Source organism: Phacochoerus africanus, chromosome 4, assembly GCF_016906955.1.
Source record: "Phacochoerus africanus isolate WHEZ1 chromosome 4, ROS_Pafr_v1, whole genome shotgun sequence".
NCBI classification, from domain to species: Eukaryota; Metazoa; Chordata; class Mammalia; order Artiodactyla; family Suidae; genus Phacochoerus; species Phacochoerus africanus.
In genome coordinates this window covers 15,760,623-15,786,862 of record NC_062547.1, presented here as the reverse complement: position 1 = coordinate 15,786,862, position 26,240 = coordinate 15,760,623, and the positions used below count along the sequence as shown (strand labels likewise).

At 41.5% G+C, this 26,240-nt stretch overlaps 1 protein-coding gene and 2 pseudogenes across 1 annotated transcript; 1 reads left to right on the top strand and 2 right to left on the bottom strand.

Moving 5' to 3' along the window:
* Nucleotides 1–2,421: 2,421 nt before the first annotated feature.
* Nucleotides 2,422–4,148, bottom strand: LOC125124486 (olfactory receptor 140-like; annotated as a pseudogene).
* LOC125124080 (CDGSH iron-sulfur domain-containing protein 1-like) lies at nt 2,690–3,013 on the top strand. Its single transcript, XM_047774253.1, has one exon. It carries the CDS (start codon nt 2,690–2,692, stop codon nt 3,011–3,013), a length of 324 nt encoding a protein of 107 aa, XP_047630209.1.
* An 18,325-nt stretch (nt 4,149–22,473) lies between the features above and the next one.
* LOC125124079 (olfactory receptor 4X2-like) lies at nt 22,474–23,405 on the bottom strand (annotated as a pseudogene).
* Between the last annotated feature and the right edge of the window lie 2,835 nt (nt 23,406–26,240).

Below are 26,240 nucleotides of genomic sequence, written 5' to 3'. Positions count from 1 at the left end.
CTCATGGCAAAGCCAGATCCTTAACCCACTGAGCAAGGCCAGGGATCAGATCGAACCCACAACCTCATGGTTCCCAGTCGGGTTCGTTAACCACTGAGCCATGACAGGAACCCTTTATTTAACCTTTAACATAGATTACAGAAAACTTAGGTTGGCTGGATCTGAGGAAATAAACAGGTCGCAGGTGGTTTGTCCTTTTTTGTTTTTTCTATGTCCTAACATCATAGAATAGTGGACCTGGGAGATTTCTTAAAGGGACATCGAAACCAGCTCCAAGCATAGCATCCCAAATTTCACTGCTTTGTGTGATTGAACTACTGGATAAGATTCAAACTGTTTTTCTTACTTAGGCAAAGCACAGATTAGGCAGGTATAATTGATCGCAGGAATGCATCTGAGCTGAAGTTTCCCAGAATAATACTAGGTGCTTTTTTTTTAAAGGGCCCCAGTGGTGGCATACGGAAGTCTCCAGGCTAAGGGTGGAATGGGAGCTGCAGCTGCTGACCTACACCACAGCTAATGGCAACACCAGATCTTTAAACCATTGAGCAAGGCCAGAGATTGAACCCGCACCTTCATGGATAATAGTCAGGTTTTCAACCCACTGAGTTACAACGAGAACTCCAAGAGGGCTTTGATTCTCTCTAATCCACTTGTTACCAGGAGAAGGATTGGCTTTCCATTTGTATGTCTCATTATAACTTGAAACTTTTGAGTTGATAATATACTTGATAATGACTCTGGGCAATTACTAATCAGAGATTGAAAATAAGGACATTGATAACGGGATGCTTACAAGCAGAAAACACAAACAAAATAAAACATGCAGAGGAAGATCAGTAAAGCCCCAAGCCTGCTGGCAAACTCAAACTTGAAGGCAGAAAGATCTGGATTTAAATTCTAGCTCAACCTTGGCTAAATAAATCAGCCTCTGTGAATTAATTCACAGATTCTTCATTTGTAGAAAGAAAACCATGTCAACTTCTTATAAGGATCTTATGAGATCTTGTTTATAAACTGGTTAACCCAATGCCTAATATCAAGTCAATGCTCAATAAACTATATATCATGTATACATATGTGTGCATGTGTGTGTTCACATGTACACAAAAGTTATTTCAGAACTTAACGCCTCATTACAGTTATAGTCTATAATCATACCTATATTAACTTTACTATAATACTATTCTATACACGTCCATGATTTGGGTTCAGTCATTCTTAATTGATTTCATGTATTCTCAAGGACTCAAGCTATAGGTGCTTTCTGATATCACGGTCGGCAGGAATCAGTTAGAGGTGAACCATCAATGGCTACTGTGATCAGTATTATGATGTGCAGTTGGAGGAGCAGGTTAGTAACATTTCAACAAGGGGATCCTGCTCGTGATAGACTCTCAGTGCCCCAGGTTGACCACAGCACCATCTCGAACACAAGCTGATGAGCGAGAAGTGGTATTTCTATGCTCCACACTCTAGGGTAAACTTAAAAAATGAAGTGACATATACACATGTGCCTGGTCAATAACAGGAAACATAGATATATAAGCTAGAATGTCGAACATTCAAATCAGTTTTATTTTGATATTTTTAATGATTCCTGAGCTTTCATCATGACAATAAGAATTCTTTTTTTTTTCATAGTTAAGACATATTTTATTTTGACTATTGGGCAAGTCAATTGATTTCATGACTTATGTTTTATAGAGCACGTCATTAAGAAACAAATTTCTAGTTTTCTGAATTTTTTGCATACTGACCACTTACAAGGCCCTTTGTCTTGGTGCTCTATTTACTAATTTATTACTTTTCCTTATGTCCCATCAGGAATATATGAGTGTAAGTTATCCCACATCCTCTCCAATATTTAAAATTTTAATCTTTGCAATTTTAGCTATTCTTTAAAGAGGATAATGGTATATCATTATGGTTTTCATTCATATTTCCCTGGTGACTAATGGGGCTGAGCAAGTTTTCATGTGCATATTGGCTATTTGCGTATTTATGTTGTGAGGTATATGTCCAATTTTTTGCCATTCTTTATATTTGTTATTATTATTATTTAAGAATTCTTACTGAGAACAAGAGTTCCCGTCGTGGCGCAGTGGTTAACGAATCCGACTAGGAACCATGAGGTTGCGGGTTCGGTCCCTGCCCTTGCTCAGTGGGTTAACGATCCGGCGTTGCCGTGAGCTGTGGTGTAGGTTGCAGACGCGGCTCGGATCCCGCGTTGCTGTGGCTCTGGCGTAGGCCGGTGGCTACAGCTCCGATTCAACCCCTAGCCTGAGAACCTCCATATGCCGTGGGAGCAGCCCAAGAAATAGCAACAACAACAACAAAAGACAAAAAAAAAAGAATTCTTACTGAGAACAACAGGTTATTTCTTTCCCTACTATACCTGTATCCTCCATCCACAATGGTTCATTTGTTCCAGAGATTTTTCATAGCATTTTTCACCTCTGCATTTCTCAGTGTATAAATCAGGGAGTTGAACATGAGTGTCAAAACACAATAGAGGGGAAAAAAAAAAAACACACAATGAAATACAGTCACTAGGCCCGCCACGACACCTGCGTGGTAGCAGCCTGGAGCCCTTAGAACTATCGCTTGTGGCCCTTTGAATCCCCGCTGTCCACACGAGCCGGTTTGTGCTCAGCGTCCTGTGCACATCCTTGCAAGTGATGGCACCATGAGTACGACTTCCAGTGTACGAGCTGAGTGGATCTCAGCAGTTACCAGTGCTGCTGGGACAGCTGCATTTGGTTATCTAGCTTACAAAAGACTTTATGTTAAAGATCATTGCAACAAATCTATGGTAAACCTTCACATCCAGAAAGACAACCCCAACGTAGTACATGCTTTCGGCATGGAGGATTTGGGAGATAAACCTGTGTACTGCCACTGCTGGAGGCCCAAAAAGTTCCCACTCTATGATGGATCACACATAAAACACAATGAAGAAACTGGTGATAACGTGGGAGCTCTGATCATTAAGGAAAAAAAAAACACTTAAATGGACAATTTGGATGCTGCAAACCAACTTGTCATGGTGTTTCCCGATTGTTTAATTAGAATGATTCACTTCCCCTGGGTTCTAGATGTGGTGCATTGCAAACTACAGCTTTCATATTCAAGGCATTTGCCTTACTTGTGGAACCATCATGGTGCACATTTTGTTTAAACAAAAAAAAAAAAGGAAAAAGTAAAAACTAACCTCATGGCCTTTGGGTTATTTTGGTCTTATAGGGATCCATTTCTTTACGTTTAAAAAGAATAACATTAGAATATAGTTGTATGGTGAAGTTAACGTATTAAATTTTTCTCAAAATCATGTATGTGCAGGTTATACTTATCACCATTTAATATTATTTGGTTAATCTAGAAAGTAAATTGGATGTTATCAAACTACATTAATCTCATAACAATCTAGGAAAAAAAACCATTTAAAAAAAAACAGCCACTGTTTTGTCTGTGGATAAAGTGGATGATGGCCACATGTAAATAAATATACAGGGAACAAAGAATAAGGTAACAACAATGAAGTGGGCCCCACAGGTGGAGAGGGCTTTGCGCCTCCCCTTTGCATGGTGGGACCTCAAGGAATGCGGATGACAATGTAGGAGGCAGCCAGCATGAGGAAGGTCAACAGGCAGATCACCCCACTGTTGGCCACCACCAGTGGACCAATGACATATGTGTTGGTGCAGGCAAGTTCTAGCAAGGGGTACAAGTCACAGAAAAAAAGTGATTGATCACTTTAGGTCCACAGAAGGGCAACGGAAGGACCAGCAATAGCTGAACCAATGAATGCAGAAAGCTTCCCAGCCAAGCCAGCCCCACCAGTAGGGCACAGAGATGCCAGGTCATGATGGTCGTGTAGCACAGGGGCTTGCAGATGGCCACGTAGCAGTCACAGGCCATTACTGTGAGCAGAAAGACCTCAACACCTCCAAAAAAATGGGCAACAGAGAACTGAGCCAGGCAGCCCTCATAAGAAATGGGTACAATGATTTGCTTTCCTCATACAAGGAGTCAGCAGTGAGTTTCGGGGTCATACATGAAGAATAGCAAGTATCAATAAAGGACAAATAGAAGAGGAAAAAAATACATAGGAGAGCCCAAGGTGGGCTGAAGATAATGGTGATCATGATAAGCAGGTTGCACCAAATAGAGACCAGGTAGACAATCAAAAAGAGCGCAAATAACACTCTTGGCGCCTCAGGGTTTTGTGAAAGTCCCAGCATGAAAAACTCTGTAAAGTTCTTGGACTATCCATGAATCCTGAGCTGCAACAAGAACTTGAGTTGAAAGGGATTTACCAGAGTTCCCACTGTGGCTCAGCAAGTTAACAACCTGACATTATGTCCGTGAGGATGAGGGTTTGATCCCTGGCCTCGCTCAGTGGGTTAAGGATTTAATGTAGCTGTGAGCTGTGGTGTAGGTCGCAGACACAACTTGGATCTGGTGTTGCTGTGGCTGTGGTGTGGGCCGGCAGCTGCAGCTCCAATTCAACCTCTAGCCTGGGAACTTCCATATACCGCAGGTGTGGTCTTAAAAAGAAAAAAAAAAATCAGTGGGCATCTCTTCAAAAACTGAATTCCTCATCTCACCCATTATCAACTAGCTCCTCCTTCTATATTTCCTCCACCATCCACCATAACATGAGAGTCAACCTTGACTGCTCCCTTTACTAGTACATCTCATAATTCCAACATTAATCACACCCACAAATCTTGTTCCTTTAGCTTCATCCATCCATTCATTTATTTATTCTGAAAACATGATTATGTACCTGCCAGACCCCAACCATAGTTCTCAGCACTAAATTTAGATTAATTAGCAAAATAAGTCGATGGTTGCTCCAACAACATCGCAGTTGGTCTCCCCTTACATCTTCCCCAGACACCTGCTCAATCATTCACACTGCAACCACAGTGACACTTATAACATTTAATCATTCAGTCATGTCATTGCCCAGTTTCAATCTCCAAAGACTCCTCTCAGCCTTCAAAATAAAATCTAGGCATTTCAGTCTCATTACAAAAGCCTGGGCCCAACTGACCCATCCATATTCTCCTTCAGCTTTAGCCACATTAAACTTCATGTGCTTTAGCCACATTAAACTTTCCTAAATTCCTGACCAAGCCATGCTCATTCACACCTCACTGCCACCATCCCACCCACCACCCCCATCCTACACTCCCTTTCCCAATTCAACTGACCTATTCTTAAACATGCTTCAAAACTAGGCTTAGCTATCACCTCCACAAGAAAGATGACCTCTTCTACCCACCCTAGGATAGACTGATAAGGACTCTGCGTATTCATATAGCATCTTCATCCTAGCTCTTTGCACGCTATCTTGCATTGGTCTTCCCCCACCCTCCTACACTACACTCTGGAGTTCCTTGAAAGCAGGAATTTTTTGTGCTTGATATCCTTATTGCCAGACCTAGAGCAGTGCTCAATGAGTATGTGCTGAATGAATAAAATACTAAAACCCCAACAATATAGGAAACTTACACTGGCATCTAAGGAGGTCAATAGCTTCTTATCAGAATTTTTATTACATTCTAACATGACAGAGTGAGAGAACAAATAGAAATCCTAACAGGTCATCCGGTCCATCCTTCTGCAACATCTGATCCTCCTTCCCCTGCTTTGAATGATGCCTAGACAGGATTAAAGAAGCTTCCTGCAGAGAGGAAAAATGCAGTGATAAACTGCATGGTTTCTATAATCACTTCCTTGACTTGGAAATCTCCCACTAAGTGACATGGGTTCAAAAACTGCATAAGGGATTTCATCCATTTATGGGCTACAGGGGACCGCTTAAATCATCACTTCCCATTTTCATTACTAAGAACTCATTAAGAACAGTGATTTGGTGAGAATTTGGGGCAAACATCTTAGTTTTAAAATGCTAACATTCTGAGCTGAAAATACTAAGTAGGCAGCTCGAGTCACAGAAGCAAGGTTGTGAGAGATTGAACGCAGACCCCATGTCTTCTGACTCCTCAGGTTGTACCCCTCCTACATCATAATGTGTCATCTCAGAACCCAGATTACTCAGCCCATGGAGAGGACAAAGGAACAGAAAAAAACAAAGTAGTTAGCTCTGGTTTGCCAAGGTTGTGTATCAGCAGATCCTCTAAGGAAAAGGAGAGTAAAGTAGTTACAAACATAACACATGATGATTAGGCAAACTTCAGAAAATACTTAAAGGGGATGAAAAAAATTACTCTTAACCCTGCCATCCAAAAAGAAAACTATCAATTTTCTAGTGTATTTTTCTTCCAGTCTTTCTTCCATATGTGGATTTTTGCTCACTTCTCATTTACCAGTTGAAATCTCATCATATACTTAATATACTATCCTGATTAGTATTATAATGAAACATTTCCCATATGATTAGAAACTCTTTAAAAGTATCATTTTTTAATTTTTTTTTTAAGGGCTGCACCTGAGGCATATGGAGGTTCCCAGGCTAGGGATCAAATTGGAGCTGTAGCTGCTAACCTATGCCACAGCTGCAGCAACGCCAGATCTGAGCAGCATCTACGGCCTACACCTCATGGTTCCTAGTCAGAATCGTTCTGCTGCACCACGATGGGAACTCCAAAAAAGTATTACTTTTAATGACTGCATATTATTCTAAGTGGATGTATCTATAATAAGTCATTATTTCTAACACCACAAAACCTCATCATGTATTAAATTATTTCTGGATCCCTAGAATAATTTCCTCAGATGTATACAAAATAGAGCAGTACAGATATTATAAAGATTTGTAATATCTCTCACCAAAAAGGGTCCTCCCAATTTCCACAGTTGTCACCAAAATGAGGTCAATTCTTTCTCTCTTTCATCCCAGCCAGTAATGGATATAGGATTTTTTTTCTAAATGTTATCTTTTTTAAAAAATTTTTATATTTTTTTGGCCACTTGCTGATAGTAAGTAACGTTCTTTGTTTTTTCTATCCAGGTCTCTCTTTTGGAAATTATTAAAGCTGTAAAGAGCAATTTCAAATGAACTGAGAAGTAACTTAGTAGATGAATGACATTTCCCAATTTTCTTGGGGAGCCAGTTTGGTAAACCGGCAAAAAAAATTATATGTCCATATAATTGGTATCTGCTTGAATGAATAACTCAGCACTTTGTTATGCACCATCCATCGTTTATCATTACACTGAGACTGAAAAGCAGATTTTATCTTCTCTTCATCGATGATGAAATTAACATCAGTGAAATTTCTTCTTCCTACCTACTATCCCAAGGCTAGTAAGTAAGAAAACAACTTGACCACAGCTATATCTGTTGTCCAGATTCACACACTTTTCATTGTATCAATCCTCTTATTTTAGAAAACTTGCTGGAGTTCCCCCGTCGTGGCGCAGTGGTTAACGAATCGACTAGAACCTGAGGTTGCGGATGTCGGTCCCTGCCCTTGCTCAGTGGGTTAACGATCTGGCGTTGCCGTGAGCTGTGGTGTAGGTTGCAGATGTGGCTCGGATCCTGCGTCGCTGTGGCTCTGGCGTAGGCCTTGGCACTACAGCTCCGATTCGACCCCTAGCCTGGGAACCTCCAATATGCCGCGGGGAGCAGCCCAAGAAATGGCAAAAAGACCAAAAAAAGAAAGAAAAGAAAAAGAAAACTGCTTAAGAGTTTCATAATTCTCTTTCATAAGCAGCACAACTTGGTGGTAATAGTGCCTGACCTGGAGTCAGGACGGCCTGGTCCTAAGTCAGCCATAAGTAACTGAGACCTTTGGAGATTCACTTCATCTTCCTAAGCCACAGTATTCCTCACTTGTAAGTGAGGAAAAATGGAGGTGGAGAAGTATTATAGCTGTAATTAACCCGCCTTATTAGTAAACTGAACTTTTTCCCTTGTATTTGTGAACCACTGCTTTTGCAAATTATAATCTGAACATAATCTGTGACCTGGATTTGCATCCCAGGCTTGCACTTTATTTCTTTTTATGGCCTCACCTACAGCATATAGAAGTTCCAGGGCTAGGAGTCAAATCGGAGCTGCAGCTGCAGGCCTATGCCACAGCCACAGCAATGTGGGATCTGAGCCACATCTGCAACCCACACCACAATTTCCAGCAACTCCAGATCCCTAACCCCACTGAGTGAGGCCAGGGATGGAACCCAAATCTTCATGGACACTATTTCATGTTCTTAACTCACTGAGCCACAATAGGAACTCCCCTTGGCACTTACTGATAATGTGAACTTGAGCAGATTTTTAACCTCTTTATGCCTCGATTTCCCTCTTCTGTTTATCTAAAGGAATAAATTATACTTTTACTTTTTCCCCTGGTATCATCACAAATGACCCTCAGGGATCCCTCTAGGCCAGCTCACTCCTTCAAGACGCTAGCCATCAATCCACTGATTTTGTCCCGTGCAACTCCAAAGTTAGTGATTTCAGCAACGGCAAGTCTGAAAGAAGGATTCTAAACATTCTCTCCACATCTTGAAAGATGAGCTATGGAAATATCAGAAATTATTTGTAAGCCAAATAAATCCGAGCTCACCCACAGCTCCCTGGATCCACAGTAGATCTGAAACTCTCACCCACAATCACTCCACCACCCAAAAATACCTTCTCTTGGTGGCTTGGGAAAAATGGACCTAGGTACAATCTTAGCAATGAAGGAATTCATCCTCCATTTTCCACATTCCTTGCAGACATAGCAACCTAAACTACAGACAAAATGCTAATAGACTGAGGAGTTCCCGTCATGGCTCAGAGGTTAGCAAACATGACTAGCATCCATGAGGACGCAAGTTCAATCCCTGGCCTTTCTCAGTGGGTTAAGGATCTGGCATTGCTGCGAGCTGTGGTGTCAGTCACAGACGTGGCTCAGATCCTGCATTGCTGTGGCTGTGGTGTAGGCCGGCAGCTACAGCTCCAATTCGACACCTAGCCTGAGAATCTTCATATGCCGCAGGTGTAGCCCTAAAAAGCAAAAACCTGATAGATTAAGACTAGAGCTCTAAACATGTATTGCACTCTCCTGGTCGTATTGCTGTATCTTGGTCATGAGGAGACATGATGTAGTGAACCCATCACCTCGAGAAAACCATATGCAAGAATTTCAACAAAGTCAGAAAGGCTCATCTACCCAGCCAAAGTTTAGTGTCCAAGATGACTCTGCTACAGAAAAATCCTCAGACTTACAGACAAGAGGGAAAAGTCTCACTAAAAGGATAATGGGAAGACAGGCAATATCTACAAACAAAAGCTTCCGGGGAGGAGGAATCAGAGTGAGACCAACCAAGGAATAGAAATAGTTTTTTAGAGAGAGAGTAAGAGCAAGCACATACTGATGTGTAATCATTTGGGGCTCTGTCGCAAGCTCTCTACATGCATTAGCTCACTCCATCTCCACAATGACCCAAAAAAGTTGAGTGCCATCTTTATATTGAAGGACTTGTGCCAAAGAGAAGATAAGTAGCATGCTCAAGATTACCTCCCATGACCAATAAGTGGCCCAGTCAGGATTTTCACTGAAGCCATTTGAATACACATTAGGGGTTCAAAAAGGAATGATCCTGAAGTTTAAATGGTCCATTGTGGCTGTTCCCATTTGGCACAGTGGGTTAAGGATCTGGCGTTGCCACAACTGAGGCACAGGTCAGAATTGCAAGTTTGATTCCTGGCCCAGAAACTTCCACATACCATCAGTGCAGAAAAAAAAAAATCAGTTGTGATGGGCTGGGAATAACAATTAGACAGATTCTGCCAAAAGGAGCAGACGTTCACTCTGGGTAAACAGGAGATTTATGGGCTAAAACATTAGGTCACAGATGCAGCTCAGATCCAATATTGCTGTGGCTATGGTGCAGGCCAGAAGCTGCCGCTCTGATTTGACCCCTAGCCTGGGAACTTCCTTGGTGCTGCAGTGCAGCTGTAAAAAGAAAACAACAACAACAACAAAAACTTCCAGCGTTCTAACAGATATGAATGACCCAAGGAATGTTTTTATTCAAAAAGAAAGAAAATATTAATATTACAGTATTAACCCAGTGTTAACACAGCAAAGGAGCAGTAGTGTATTCCTGAGAGTGGCCTTGGCAACCCTGGTGGCTCCCTTTCTGATTAGCTTTCATACGGATGGAGCTCTCCACCTTAGTGGATCAGCAAACACCTCCTAGAATAAATCAAGTCAAGGTAAAATAGAATTGAGATATGGAAAAGACTCTTAGATCCTCTATTCATTTACTCATTATGAATTATGTCAGGTATTGGGCTGCTTGACGTGGAAGCAGCAGATGAAACCAGCGTGGCCCCTGTTATCACAGAGAGAATGGTACTCAGGGCTGTGAAAGAAATCAGGCAGTCTGTTTCATACCACACAGATGTACTCAACTCTCACCTGGGTACCTTGCCTCTGCCACTTCATGGCCCCTGGATGGTAGCCTCTCACATCTCCCATTCGTTCCCATGTGCTCCACGGATTTTTCCACCACACCTCAGCCCTCCTAAACTCGGGATCCCTCTATTTCAAGATCTGCAGTGCCCTTCTCTATAACTAAGCTCCAACCCCTGATTGGTGATTAGGGCTTATAAACATCAGCTAGGGTGTTGACGGGATCAAACCAAAAATAAATAAATAAATGAACAGATTGTAAACATTGCAAAGCTCTAGGAAAAAAAAGTAAGTTATTGATTGCTATTTATCTTTTTTTTTCTTCAATTCACACCCTAAAAACAGGTTTAAGATAGGATTTCGGAAAATTTAATCAAAATTCATAAAAGAGTTAAATGAACTTGGGGTCATTACAAAGAGTCCAACACCTAACACCATACACAAAAATAAACTCCATGGAGTTCCTGTCATGGCGCAGTGGTTAACAAATCCAACTAGGAACCATGAGGTTGCGGGTTCTCCCCAGCCTCGCTCAATGGGTTAAGGATCCAACGTTGCATGAGCTGTGGTGTAGGCTGCAAACGCAGCTCGAATCCCACGTTGCTGTGGCTCTGGCGTAGGCCAGCAGCTACAGCTCCGATTGGACACCTAGCCTGGGAACCTCCATTAGCTGCGAGTGCAGCCCTAGAAAAGACAAAAAGACAAAAAATAATAATAGTAATAATTTTTTTAAAAAAGCCCAAAACTCAGTGGCTTAATCCCAATAAAACTTTATTTCTCATTCACACTAAGTCCAATGCAGATTTGTATTATCAGGCAGGACTTGTGGGCAGTTCTCCACCAGGCTATGACTCCTGGGTACAGGCCCATTCCAAATTGTGACACTTCCAGTCTCCAGGGTTTCAGAACCATCTGCTGGGTCATCTGCACCCAGCCAGCCAAAGATGAGAGATAGATGAAGGATCACTGGGGACATGTTATGGACCAAACCTAAACAGGAACATTATTTCCACGCTTTAGTGACAAGAGCCCACATGGAGGTAAGAAAGTTAGGAAATGCAGTCTGTGTGCCCAGATGAAAAAGTTCCTGCCCTCAAGGAGCTTAAATCCTGGTAGGAGAGAGACAATAAACAAATAAAGAAGCAAAGAAATAGACATTGCATTAGTGTGAAGAAGAAAACAAACATGGGGAATAGTGCAGTTGTCTCAACTTTTTAATCTTGCCTCTACTACTAAAAAGTTTTAATTTATACATTTAATAAATCATCTATATGTGTAGCCTAAATAGCAGATACTTGGGGAGTTCCTGTCGTGGCTCAGTGGTTAATGAATCCAACTAGTATCCGTGAAGACACAGGTTCGATCCCTGGCCTCGCTCAGTGGGTTAAGGATCCGGCGTTGCCGTGAGCTGTGGTGTAAGTTGCAGACGCGGCTTGGATCCCGTGTTGCTATGGCTGTGGTATAGGTTGGTGGCTATGGCTCCAATTCAACCCCTAGCCTGGGAACCTCCATATGCTGAGAGAGCAGCCCAAGAAATGGCAAAAAGACAAAAAAAAAAGATACTTGGTAGATTTTTAAATATATCAAAAAATTTAAAGAATGAGAAATGTGAAATAAAATATTTTAAAACATGTTACTGGAGTTTCGTCTGGCTCAGAGGAAATGAATCTGACTAGTATCCACGAGGACTCAGGTTCAATCTCTGGCCTCACTCAGTGGGTTAAGGATCCGGCATTGCCATGAGCTGTGATGTAGGTTGCAGATGTGGCTCTGATATGCCACTGCTGTGGCTGTGGCTGTGGCGTAGGCCAGAGGCTACAGCTCTAATTCAACCCCTAGTCTGGAGACTTCCACATGCCATGAGTGCAGCCCTAAAAAGAAAAAAATAAAACAGGTTGCTAACCTTAATGGCTTTATTACATTAAAGGATGAGATGTATCACAACTGAAGAGATGTGTGTGTGTGTGTGTGTGTGTGTGTTAATGGTATTATTTTTTATCTGGGGATTTTTTTGTTGTTGTTGTCTTTTTGTCTTTTTAGGGCCACACCCACAGCATGTGGAGGTTCCCAGGCTAGGGGTCCAATCGAAGCTGTAGCCGCTGACCTACACCACAGCCACAGCAATGCGGGGTCCAAGCCAAGTCTGTGACCTACACCACAGCTCATGGCGAACGCTGGATCCTTAACCCATTGAGCGAGGCCAGGGATCGAAACTGCAACCTCATGGTTCCCATTCAGATTTGTTTCCGCTGTGCCCCGATAGGAATGCCCATATGGGGATTATTTGAAAGAAATTTTTTGGACCTATGTCCATTTCCAGATGGTGAGTTTAAACAAGATAAATAATATAAACAAGATTCATGTTAACTGCAGTGCACTAAAACATTCCAGAATTAGCACAGAAATGAGTTCATCAAGTTTTCCACCCTGTGGAGCTCCCATTCTCTGTCGTAATAGTACCTTACATGTTATATGGCAGTTCTGGCATACAGATCAACTGAGATCTCCAGCATCAACTGATAAATTAAACATGGCATCATAGGAGCATTACAGGGGACAAGATTATCTGAGAAATATCAATGCGGAACAAGCCGACCCTGAATAGGACACTCATTGAGGCATTAATAATCCCTCAACTGTAAGGGAAGCCCATCAAGGATCCCCCTCCCAACTATTAAAATTAAACTCTGAATTTATTTCATGAATTCAAAAGGTTGGATGAAATGAATACAACCTTCTACTAAAACTGATCCAAAAAGAAACAGAAAGCCTTAATTGTCTCATACTTATTAGAATAATTGAATCAGTAGTCTAAAATAGTCCCAGAAAGGAATATTAGAAGACTTCAATGTCAGCTTTTATCACACACACTTAAATATAAGCTCCATAAGTAAAAGGATTTTTGTCTGTTTCTTTTCGGCTATATCTCTAGCTCCTACCCAGGAAAGGCACCAGGGTCAAGGATGCAGGCTTAAAACACTGGCAGAAAATCAAAAACCTATTCTCACAAACACCTTCACTGACCCCACCTGGAGCCTGCTGGTGGTCCAGGGGTGGGCACTGAGGCTGAGCCAATGTCCCAGGTACATCCTAACCTCACCCCAGGCTCCACCCCATCCACACTCACTACTTGGCAGCCCTTCTGTGTTTTGTTCCCCAGCTTAGTCACTTCTCTGAGGAAGGGCTGGGCAGGGACTTATAGTGAATAAACCCAGGTGGGGAAAAAAGAACAAACTTATAAGATGCTAGGTGATTAATATATCTGAAGAGTGAATAATTAATCTGATAGCTATGAGAGCTTTGGGGGAAAGGGCAGGGACAAAGTAGGGAATAGAAAGAGAAAAGGGAATAGAAGACATTATTAAGTAAAAATGACTTTTAAAAATCATTATTAGGGAGTTCCCTTCGTGGCGCAGTGGTTAACGAATCCGACTAGGAACCATGAGGTTGCGGGTTCGGTCCCTGCCCTTGCTCAGTGGGTTAACGATCCGGCGTTGCCCTGAGCTGTGGTGTAGGTTGCAGACGCGGCTCGGATCCCACGTTGCTGTGGCTCTGGCGTAGGCTGGCAGCTACAGCTCCAATTGGACCCCTAGCCTGGGAACCTCCATATGCCGTGGGAGCGGCCCAAGAAATAGCAAAAAAAAAAAAAAAAGACAAAAAAATCATTATTAAGTAAATTATTAAGTAAAAATCATTATTAAGTAAATTAAGTCAAAAAGAGAAAGACAAATACCATATAATATCACTTACATGTGGAATCTAAAATGGGGCACAAATGAACCTATCTATAGACCAGAAAAAGACTCACAGACATAGAGGACAGACCTGCGCTTGCCAAGGAGGAGGCAGAGGGAGTGGGATGGACTGGGAGATTGAGGTTAGTAGACACAAACTATTACATGTAGAATGAATAAGCAATGAGGTCCTGCTGTACAGCACAGGGAACTATATCCAATCACTTGTGATAGAATATGATGGAAGATAATATAAGAAAAAGAATGTGTGTGTGTATGTTATATATATATATATATTTATATATATATATCGTTATATATATATATATCTGGGACACTTTGCTGTATAGCAGAAATTGATGGAACACTATAAATCAACTATACTTTAATTGAAAATTTCTTTAAAAAGAAAGCTAAAACTGCAACCTCTCAGCACACCCAGCCCCTTTTGCTATGTTTTGCTTTTTCTTCTTTCCATAGCACAGACTGCTTTCAAATATAGAATATAATTAATTTATTATATTTATATTTTATTGTCTGCCTCTCCTTACTAGAATATGAGCTCCATGGGCAAGGTTCACTGTCTCTTTTCTTCTCTAATGCATGCTGAGTGCTTAGCACATTGCCTGACACATTGCAGGTGCTCAATTTATATTTCCAGATTGAAGGAATAAATGATACTTATAGGGCTTTAAAAAATTATACACATATAGGACTTCACAATTGCACATAATCTTATGCCAAAGAGCTAATATTTACTTACACCACTATGTGCCAGACAGAGGCTTACCTCCTTGCATATATCAGTTTAAATCTCAACACGGTCACCTTTGGAAATACATTTTATTAATTTTCTCATTTTATATGGGCAGGACTTCTCTTCTGGGCCTGACAATAACCTTGGAAACCTGCCGTAAGTCTACAGTGAGCACATCAGTGATGGGAGGACACTGACTGTTACCTCTGGTTCATTGTCAAGGGCAGTATTTTAGACGGTGGGGATAAGGAAAGTGAAATCCCACAGGCCCATATTTGAGCACCCTTTGTATCAACAATCATTCTGTTACTGTGGTGGCAATAAAAAAGTCAAATTATATTTGTCACTAGCAGAAGAGTCCAGAGAGTCCTCCATCATGTATTATAAGGTCTTAGATAAGCTCCAGTTCCTACATCTCCCAGGGACTTAGGATCCTGATACAGGATTGACAGAAGACTGAGAGGAAGAACCAAAATGCCTGTGGCATATACTCACTGAGGTTGGCACAAAGGGGTTTCACTCAGAGGAGCCAAACTCAGATACACATGAAAATTAGAACAATAAGCAATGACAATGCCAGAGGTGGGTACAAGGAAATAATTGTCCTCTCCTGGGACATTCTGCCCAAGCTTATTAAGCATTTCCAGCTCCCAGAAATTCCCAGAAGAAAATATATGTATTTTACTGCAAAATCATTTTCCTACTCCCTTCTAAAAGTCTGAAAATGGTTTGATCAGATGGTTATCTTTAACCACAGGACAAAAAAGGAGAAACAGCCTTGGAAATAGCCAGCCAGGTCCTGCCATTGAAGGAATGCTATAACCAAAAATAATATAATCACCATGTATGACCCCCAAAAAGACGTTGATAGCAGATAAGTTACCTCAGCATATTTCACAAAAAAGAAATTCTACCATATTTTATTTTTATTTGGTCTTATGATAAGTGTAAAACATGCTCGTTGTTTCTAGCTGGTATTTTGTAATACTCTTCACCATCCCCCCAAAAAAAAACTCAGCAAGGACATTCTGATGTAAAACCAAATGACCAAGTGCTTGGAACAACACAGTTGGTGTTCAGGCCATCAAGGGCAAACTGCTCTGGGCAGCACCATCACAGTCAGCAAGAATCTAGGTGCAGATTCTGTAAAACTGATTTCCAGTTCTCCCATTCCCTAGCTGAATGACATTGGGCAAGTTGCTTGACACCTCAGAAACTCACTCTCCACATATTTCAGATTGGTGATGATACTACACACCACCTAAGACGGCGACAGCGAGAGAGTGTAGAAGTATTTGATGCAGTTTCTTAGTAGGTGCTTATTTAATATCAAGTATTATTAGATCTCAATTGTTGCATGTCAGAGTCAAGTGGGAGATAGTATGCAAGGGCTTTATTTCCAAGTTCTTCTCTATTTCTATTTATTTCAAAACATTTTTTATTAAATTTTAAGTACAAAGAATCATAAAACTTGGAATATCTAATGCACAAGGAGGTCAGACTAGAAGGTATTTCTAGTTCCTTTGTGACTCACAAATTAAAAAAAAAAAAAGAAAGATTATGAGGACGACTCAATGCCATAAGTCTTATGCCACAGTCTGCAACCATAATAGAAAGACACAAGAGTTTCATCATCCCAAGAGTGGAGGCAGTTTCAGGCTGGGCTGAGTCAACACCACATGTTCAAGGGCATTCACCCCAATGGGACATGCTATGTGTTCTGAGGCACACCTTCACTCTCAACAGGGAGGTTCTTGCCTTGACTCTCTGGATATGACTTTTAGAAGAAGCTTTGGCTTTGCTTCCCCTGCTCAGAATGGAAGTCATTTCCTAAAGTCTGCAACTCCACATCCAAACCACAGAACCAGGTTATGACCAATCAAGAAAGAGGTATAGACACAGCATATTGGAGTAGGTTTAAACTTTTTTAAGGATTTGACTGTTTTTCATCAACATAAATCTTACATAAAACATATTGAGATAATCAGCTGCTTTTATTGAAATCCCACAGCTACCTGTTCAGCTGCCTCCCATCCTCCTCTGCTCTGCCCCTGCACCCATCCCGGAGGTATCTGAGGAATTCTGGATTCTAAATCATTATTCACAAACAACTGCTACCAAAAAAAAAAAAAAAAAATCAAGGGCTACTGATGAGTCCTTGACCTGAAGTTTTCTCAGCTGTAAAGTGAGCTTTGTCTTTCCTGAGATCTAATTTTAGGAATGTTATTGGTGGATGCTCAATTCATATTAATCTTTTGATTTCTTTTTCCCATTTTCTGAAATGTATGTTATTCTCAATAATGCTGCCTTCTTTCAGCATTTTAAAAAATCTCTTCTTCACCAATATATTGAGTTTTGATCCCATATATTAGGTAACTCTGGCAGTTCAGTGACCAGATTTTGCTGTCATGAGAACAGGAGGCTGAGCTGACAGAAGTATCATATCTTGCTGCTTTCCTACCCTCCACTCCCAGATCTGGTATCTCAGCCCCTGGTTTTATGTGGACCCAGGAATGCTTGTGAACATCATAAGGCAGTACATGCTATATTAAAAAAAAAATCCCTGACATTAAAATGATTTCATGGAAAAATGCCTGACAATAAGGAGATTATGAGACCTCAGATTTAGAATTCAGAGGCTTAGCTATGTTAGCATTCTGACAATCTTTAAAGAGAAGCAGAGGAATGCACAGGGAGAGCAAGAGCCTAGAAATCAGGCAGTCCTGGGTTTGAACTCAGACACTGGGAGTTACTAACTCTGTGACCAGTATCAAAGCAATGACCTCCCACAGCCTCAGTCTCTTTATCTATAAAACAGGAGACTCATACCTACATCAGCTGAGTGTTCTGGGATGAAATGAGATTAAAACATTCTTGGTTAGTGGTAAAATTGGAAAGTCTCTTGGTTAATAGTAAAATATTCACACAATACATGCTCTTTTTTGCACATATATTTATTCTCTGAAACAATTCTCAGTGATTATTGGTTGGTCTTAGTGGTATAATGTTAGTATATTATTCAGATAATTGAGATGAAAATAGATGTAATAACCATTAGTCACATATAATCTAAAGCACTACTGACTTTCAGAAATTTAACTGACCAAACCTTTATTGTTTCATTGTATATCAATTCGAGCTAGATATAAGATTCATGACATATTCCCAAGAGAGTGACAGCTGGGGGGGAGGAGGGTCAGGAAATAAACACTGAAATATAGGTAGTAAAAGCTTGAAAAGATTCTAACTGAGTGCCATGGAAATTCAAAGAGGGAAGAAGACATATCTGCTTGGGATAATCCTGAAAGCTTCCGAAAGGCAGGAGCATTGCAAATGGGCATTGGAGGGTGGATAGGATGTTAAATGGTAGAAACATCTGGATGTTCTGTCCATTGATGTAAGTGGGGTGTTGAAGTCCCCTCCTATTATTGTATTATTATTCATTCCTCCCTTTATTTATGTTAATGTTTATTTGGATGTTCCTATATTCAACACTTATGTTTATGAATGTTATTTCTTCTTCTTGTAATGATCCCTTTATCATTATATAATGTCCTTCTTTGTCCTTTATTACAGATTTTGTTTTAAGGTCTACTTTGTCTGTTATGTAAATTGCTACCCCAACTTTCTTTTCATTTCCACTGGTGTGGAATACCTTATTTCATCCCCTCACTTTCAGTGGGTGTGGTTGTCTTTAGCACTGAAGTGAGTCTCTTGGGCAGTAAATGGATGGGTCTTCTTTATTTTATCCAAATAACCACTCAATGGCTTTTGATTGGAGCATTTTGTCTGTGGATATTTAAAGTGTTTCTTTTTCTTTTTTTTTTTGTCTTTTTTTGCTATTTCTTTAGGCCGCTTCCACAGCATATGGAGGTTCCCAGGCTAGGGGTCGAATCCGAGCTGTAGCCACTGGCCTACGCCAGAGCCACAGCAACTCGGGATCGAGCTGCGTCTGCAACCTACACCACAGCTCACGGCAACGCCAGATCATTAACCCACTGAGCAAGGGCAGGGACTGAACCCGCAACCTCATGGTTCCTAGTCGGATTCGTTAACCACTGCGCCACGACGGGAACTCCCTAAAGTGTTTCTTAATAGGTATGGGCTTATGGTGATTTTGTTGTTTTCTGGTTGTTGTTCTTCTCTGTTCTTTTCTTCTTTTAGTCTCTTCCCTTGTAGTTTGATGATTTTCTTTAGTGTTATGTTTGTGTTCCTTTCTCTCTACTTTTGTGTATCTACCATAGTTTTTTTTAATTGTGGTTTTCATTGAGTTCAGGCACAATGACCTATAATTTTATCTACTTGTTTTAAATTGATAGTTATTGAAGTTTAAACATTCTACAAATCTCAATTTTAGAATTATAATTTTTACTCCTCCCCCATATTTTTGATGTCATATTTTACATCTTCATGTCTTTCCTTTAACTATTTATCATAGTTATAGTTGATTTTATAACTTTTGTCTTTTAACTTTCATTCTAGCTTATTTAAGTGGTTGATCCACAGTCTTTATTGTATATTTGCCTTTACCAGTGGAATTTTTCCCTTCCTATCATTTCTTATTTCTTGGTGTAGCCTTTTCTTTTCTCTTAAAGAAGACCCTCTAACACTTCTTAGTTAATAAGAAGTTAATAATAACTAAGGATAGTTTAGTATTAATGAGTTCTTTTAATTTTTGCTTGTCTGAGAAGCTCTTTATCTCTCTTTCAATTCCAATGATAACTTTGCTGGCAGAATATCATAGGTTGTAGGTTTTTCCCTTTCGGCACTATAAGTATATCACACCACTCCCTTGTGGCTTTCAAAGTTTCTGCTGAAAAAATCAGCTGCTGCCCTTATGGGGGTACCCTTATATGTGGCTCTTTTTATTTTACTGCCTTTGGAATTCTCTTTTTAACTTTCTGCCGTTTTAATTATGTCCTCATGTGGCTCTCTGGGTTTATCTTGTTTGGGATTCTCTGTGATTCCTTACCACCATATCAATTTCCTTCTTCAAGTTCAGTTTTCAGATATAATTTCATCAAATGCATTTTCTACCCCTTTCTCTCGTCTCCTTCTGGGAGCCATATAATATGAATGTTGGTACATTTGATGTTGTGACAAAAGTCCTTTAAACTATTTTCATTTTTTTAAATTTGTTTTTCTTTTTGCTGTTCTGGCTTAGTGATTTCCATTATTTTATCTACCAAATCACTTATTCATTCTTCTGAATCACCTAATTCTGCTGTTAATTCACTGCATTTTTCATTTCTGTTATTTTATTCTTCAGCTTTAACTAGCTCTTTTTTATATTTTCTAAATCTTTGTTAAAATTCTCAGTGTTCGCCTGTTCTTTTACCAATTCAGTTAGCATTCTTACTGCAATCTTTTGAATTGCAAGTTATTTATCTCTGTTTTGCTTAGGTTTTTTTGGGTTTTTTTTTTTTTTTGGTTGTTGTTTCTCTTTTGTTTGAAGTGTCTCCTTCAGTTTTCTCCTTTTGTTTAACTCTCTCTCTGCGAAAGCAGTGTTGCAGTCACCTATCCTGATCTTGAAGGCATATTCTTTTGTGGGAGCATTCCTATGTGGTCTGTGTGTGCCCAGTGGCTTTGACGGTCCACTCAATGGCCCTCACTGCCCTACGATGGGAGGGATCCCTTAGGGAGTTGGGTTTCTCCCAGGTGTGGTGTCAGTCTCTACCCTGGTTTGGGACATGTCTAGAGTGTGAGGGCTTAGGACTGCACTTTTGTGTTGGTTTCACTTTTTTCCCCAGTGTTTCTACCTTCATTACAGGATGGCTTGGGGCCTGGGGGGTTGGTGCCACATAGCTGAGCCTGCCCCATCCCCTGTCAAGTGTGCACACGACACACTCTGGGGATGGAGGTTTCCACCCAAGCTAGCCTCCTTCCCTTCAGAGAGTGTGTGCAGGGACAGGTGTTCTGGCAGTGGCTGTCTCCACTCTGGGCCAGCCTTGCTCTCTCCCAAAACATATGTTGGCAATGGCTGCCTCTATCCTGATTAGAGGCAAGACCAAGGTCCAAAATGGCTTTGTTTCCCCAAAGTGTGCCCATCCTCACTGGCAATGGCAGCCTCTGTCTTAGTGAGGAGAAACACCAGGAGGAATAGGGGTGAAGCAGGAGCCTGCTGTGGGCTGGATAGCACACTGAGATGGTCCTGGCAGGCAAACAAGAACCCCAGGAGGTTTTCTATCTGCTGCCTTGTACTGTGACTGGGAGTAAGCACCCATGAGCATGTGTGTGCCTGTGTGTGTGTGTGTGTGTGTGTGTGTGTGTGTGTGTATTTAAGAGCATACATAGCATATAAGCAGTTTCTTATAGCCTCCAGTAATCCCAACTAGTTTTTCAGCTAAAGCGGTGGGGCGGGGGGTGGCTTGTCTTCCTGGTATGGACACCAAAGGGCTGAGGTGCCTAATATGTACTTTGAAACCCTCACTCCCCAGGGAGGACCCCCAAGCCTGAGATATCACCCTCCTCTGCTGGATCCCCCAACCAGAGGTTATGGGTCCTGATCCCTTCTCTTCCATTCCTACCAGAATTCAGTAAATATTTCTTTACAGCTTTGGTTGTAGAAGAGTTATCCTGCTAGTCCTCTGGTAGATTTCAGTACAAATCACTATATTTGTAGTTAGAGCTTTGGTATGTTCATGAAGATAGGTGAGCCCAGCATCCTCCTAGTCTATCATCTTGACCACTCTCTTTGCAAAATATTATTCAGTTTGGGCTTAACTGACAGTTTTCAAAATTAAACTAACATTACTTTTTTTTTTCTTTTTAAGGCATCACCCATGGCATGTGGAAGTTCCCAGGTGAAGAGTCAAATCAGAGCTACAGCTGCCAGCCTGAGCCACAGCCACAGCAACGTGGGATCTGAGCCGCATCTGCAACCTACACCACAGCTCACGTCAACACCGGATCCCCGACCCACTGAGCAAGGCCAGTGATCAAACCCGCATCCTCATGGATACTAGTCAGATTCATCTCTGCTGCGCCACAATGGGAACTCCTGAGGTTACATATTTTTGGTAGGAATGTCACAGTAATGACATTCCGTGTCTCTCAATCTAAGTACCATAAACATATAGGTGTTTCAGGGAATGTCTTCCAGATTTCCCGATTATAAAGTCAAATTTAACCTCTTGCAATTAATAAATATTTTGTAGGGAGATATTTTGAGACTAAGTAAAATCTTATTTCTTATCAAAAAAAAGAGTTTAATGGCAGTGTTGGATTACAACCACTCTGAGAATTGATTTAACACCACGCATCAAAATTTACTGTAAATTTTAACACGGTAAATGTACGATAGCAAAGGAGCTTTAAAAATATTTAAAGATTTCCATTAAAGAAACTTAGCCCATTGTTACTTATAGTAATAAAAAATCATTAAAAAAATCTAAACATCTATCACAAAAATGGTTAATCAAGTAACAATAAGAGAAAACATTTGGCAAGTGATTACAGTGAAGCTGTTGAAAATGGGAACCTGTTAGAAAAATTCTAGAACTAACAAGTCCTGGCATCTGTCTTTCGTCCCACTCTGTCTCCTCAGTTTGGACTCCACATCATTCTAAACCCCAGGATCAACACCAAGACTCAGACTCTATTTCTCCTCTAGTTTCACTGTCCTGATCCACAGCCTCTTCACGGCTGTCTTCATCTCAGCATTTCTCAAGGAGTAGATGACAGGGTTCAGGAGTGGGGTGATCACTGTGTAGAACACAGCTACCACCTTGTCCACAGGCAGGATGGTGGAAGGCCTCAGATAGATGAAGAGGCAGGGCCCAAAGAACAGGGTAACCACGGCGATGTGGGACCCACAGGTGGAGAGGGCCTTGCGCCGCCCCTCAGAGCTTTGAGTCCTCAGATGCAGCAAGATGACCTACATAGGAGGCTAAGAGGACCAGGAAGCTGATCACAGTCAGGGTCCCCCCATTGGCAACCATCAGCAGACCAATCAGGAAAGTGTCAGAGCAGGCAAGCTTGAGCAGGGGAAATACATCACAGAAGTAGTGATCAATCACATTGGGGCCACAGAAGGGCAGGTGGAAAATGAGGAGGATTTGGGCCGAGGAATGCACAAAGGCCCCCTGCCCCTGCTACTCCCACCAGGAAGGTACACACCTGCCCGTTCATGATGGTGGCATAGTTGAGCGGCTTGAAGATGGCCACGTAGCGGTCATAGGCCATCACAGTGAGCAAGAACATCTCAGTGCCGGCAAAGAAGTGGATAAAGAAAACCTGTGACATGCAGCCCCACAGAGATATAGCTTTTCTGTCAGCCAGCAAATCTGAGATGAGTTTGGGGGTTGTAGTAGAGGAGTAGCAGATCTCCACAAAGGACAGGGAGCTGAGGAAGAAGTACATGGGGGAGCCGAGGCTTCTGCTGGTCATGACGGTGAGCACAATGATGAAATTCCCCAGCACAATGGCTGTGTACAAGAGCAGAAATATCACAAAGCAGACTTTCTGCACCTTCGGATCGGGAGAAAGTCCCAGAAAAATAAACTCTGTCACATTGTGTGTGTTAGCCATGACGTCACCACCAGGAGGCAATATTTTAGGTAGAGAGATCTGAAATGATATAAAAGAAGACTCCTATATTAGGATGGTGAATTATATAATAATCTCTTTCATGTCTGAGAAACTTGTAAGCTGGATACAGAAGGATGAGTAGGAGTTAAGTTATACAAAGAAGAAGGGAAGAGAATTCTAAGAAAAGAGAATGGCTTTGAAAATGTATTGAATGGGTCTGGAATAAACTGGAGAACAGTAACCATAAAGCTAAAAAGAAATTCTAGGTCCAGTTCATAAAGAACTATTGGGATTTTCAGGTTTACTCAGGGGACAATGCGGAATCATTAGGAATGTTAGTCAACTGGAAAGTAAAAAATCACTTTCTATGTACAGGTTGGACTAGTGGAAACAGATGAGAGGGAGGAAAAACCTATTACAAAGATTGAGTGCCCCATTGGGCGATGTAGGGCTGCAAGGACAGTGTTGCTGTCTCCAGGACAACTGTCTCTCTATTGCATTTGAATCCTTTTGTCTTTTGCTGGCAGCTTCCGTTTGCTCCTTTTCCATTTTTGGTTTGCAGAATAGGATTCTCACCTCTCCATATACCCTTCGGAGTCTTCTGAAGACATGTCCCTTGACACTCAGTACCCACTCTTATTCTTCTCCTCCCAATTATTTCCTTCTACTCTTGGCCATTAGGTGACCTAGTTCCTTCCAAAGGTCCAGTTACAACTCATTCTCAATTCTCCTCTTTACTGCTACCTTCATTTCCCTCCAGTGGCAATAGAAGTACAAAGCACTTCTCACCCAGGCTGCACACTCATGGCTGTGATATATCCTTCTCTGAAGTCCAGCCTTCCAACACTTCAAAGCATCACCAAGATTGGTCACTGACTTATTAGCAGTCTATCTTCATCCATACTGGACTTTGTCCAAGGTGACTGATCAGTTGGTATCAAGACATCCCCAATACAGTCAGCATCCAGGGCACCTGAGATCAGGAGTCACATGATACCCACTCATGCCACAAGCTTCCTTCCCTTAACAAAAAGGACATGCCCAGGTGATTAAGCCACCACCACAAGGACATCACTAATAGAGTTCATGACTGCAGAAACCAAGAGAAGTCAGAGAACAGCCATAAACTCTCAGATTCACTTGGGACTTTCACCAAATCATTCATGAAAGAAAGCACTGCTGGCAGTCCAGACTCTTGGGTTTACATCCTGGTTTCTTCCAGTGGTATCTTAGTGATCCCTAGAAACCTCTTTAACCTCTCAGAGACTCAAGAGCCAAACTGTACCATGGAGATAAGACCTACCTCACAGGTAGAAGCCATACATCTTTGTCCCACCCCATCCCAGCAGAAGTTAAATATTCATCCACTGTGCTGCCTGGGAAGCTTCTCAGAGACAAAAAATCCATCTTCCCAATCCACATGTCCTTATAGTCAGTTTTTCTTCTCCTAAGACCCCTTGGAAATACAACACGTTACTCATTGAATCATAATTGTGTTAAGTGACCATCTGCCCCTCTAAATTGTAAACGTGCTCAAGGAAGGAATGATATCTTGCTCAACACTTCATCTCCAGTGCTAACTGAAGCACCTTCAGGAAATAGCATTTCCTGAATGAACACAGAATGAAGAAAACTGTGGGTATAGATCTTCCCTAGCCTTCTTAGCACTTATTTGGTACATTGTTGGTGTTCACTAAATATTAAAAGAACAAAGAATATAGTCATGTCTTCTTCATCCCTGAATTCCAGTATCTATCACTCTACTTGCCTCAGGCAAAGACCAGACCACTGTGAGAGCACTTTGCAAAAAGCTATGGGCTTCTGCAACATTCCCTTTGCTTTCAAAGTGGAATTGTAATCATCACATGCAAAATACACACATGCTTACAAAACAAAATACACACATGCTCACCCCAGTGTTTCTGTAATTTTGCTGTTCTCACCACAGTTCCTATTTCTGTTCTGACCACAGAAAGACACTATTGTGCCCTGAGAAAAGCCCTCAGCTTGTGCAGGTTTCCCAGTTAGCTAGTCAGAAAGCAGTAAAGCCAAGCTACTAATCAGAGCTCCTACATCTCAGAAGTTTCCAGATGGAGGATCTGCTCCCCCGACAGCCTTAGGCTTGGGAATGATGAGACTAAGCCACTGGATCTGCTCCACCTGACTTAGAACAAGAACATAGTAGACTTGCCTCCCATGTGTTCCATAGAGAAATAAGAATTCTGGCAGCTCAGCCTTGCATTCACTCTGCTGGAGAGACATCAGGGGGAAGGCATGATGATCAAGTGAGAGCAGGTGGGTCCCCAGAGAGCCAGGCTCCCCTTCCTCATCAGGCAGACGGCCTCCTGGGAAGCAGGACCTGATACTAACATCTCAGACTTCTTTGTAGGAAACATGACTTCAGAAATCAATAGGAAATGTTAAATTAATTTTAGCCGATATTCACAGGGCCCTTAGGCTTTGGGGCTCTATGCTGTTCACAGGTCATTTGGACACAGCTCTTGCTTATGGCAAACTCACCCATGGGGCTTTACGTGAAATGACACCATTACAAGGATTCGTCCAAGGAATAAGGGCCTTAAGTATCAGAAAACTGAAATAGTACTTCTCCTTGGCCTTAATGTGGATAAAGGTATAGAACAGTAGTTCTCAACCATGGGTGATTTTGCCCCTGACAGGGTATTTGGCAATATCTGGAGGGACATTTTTTATTGTCCCAACCTGGGTGGGGAGAAGGCACTCCAAGCATCTAGTGAGGAGAGCCCAGAAAAGCTATAAAAAATATTCTACAATCCACAGGAAGACCCTCACAGCAAAGTTCTCTTTTTAATGTAT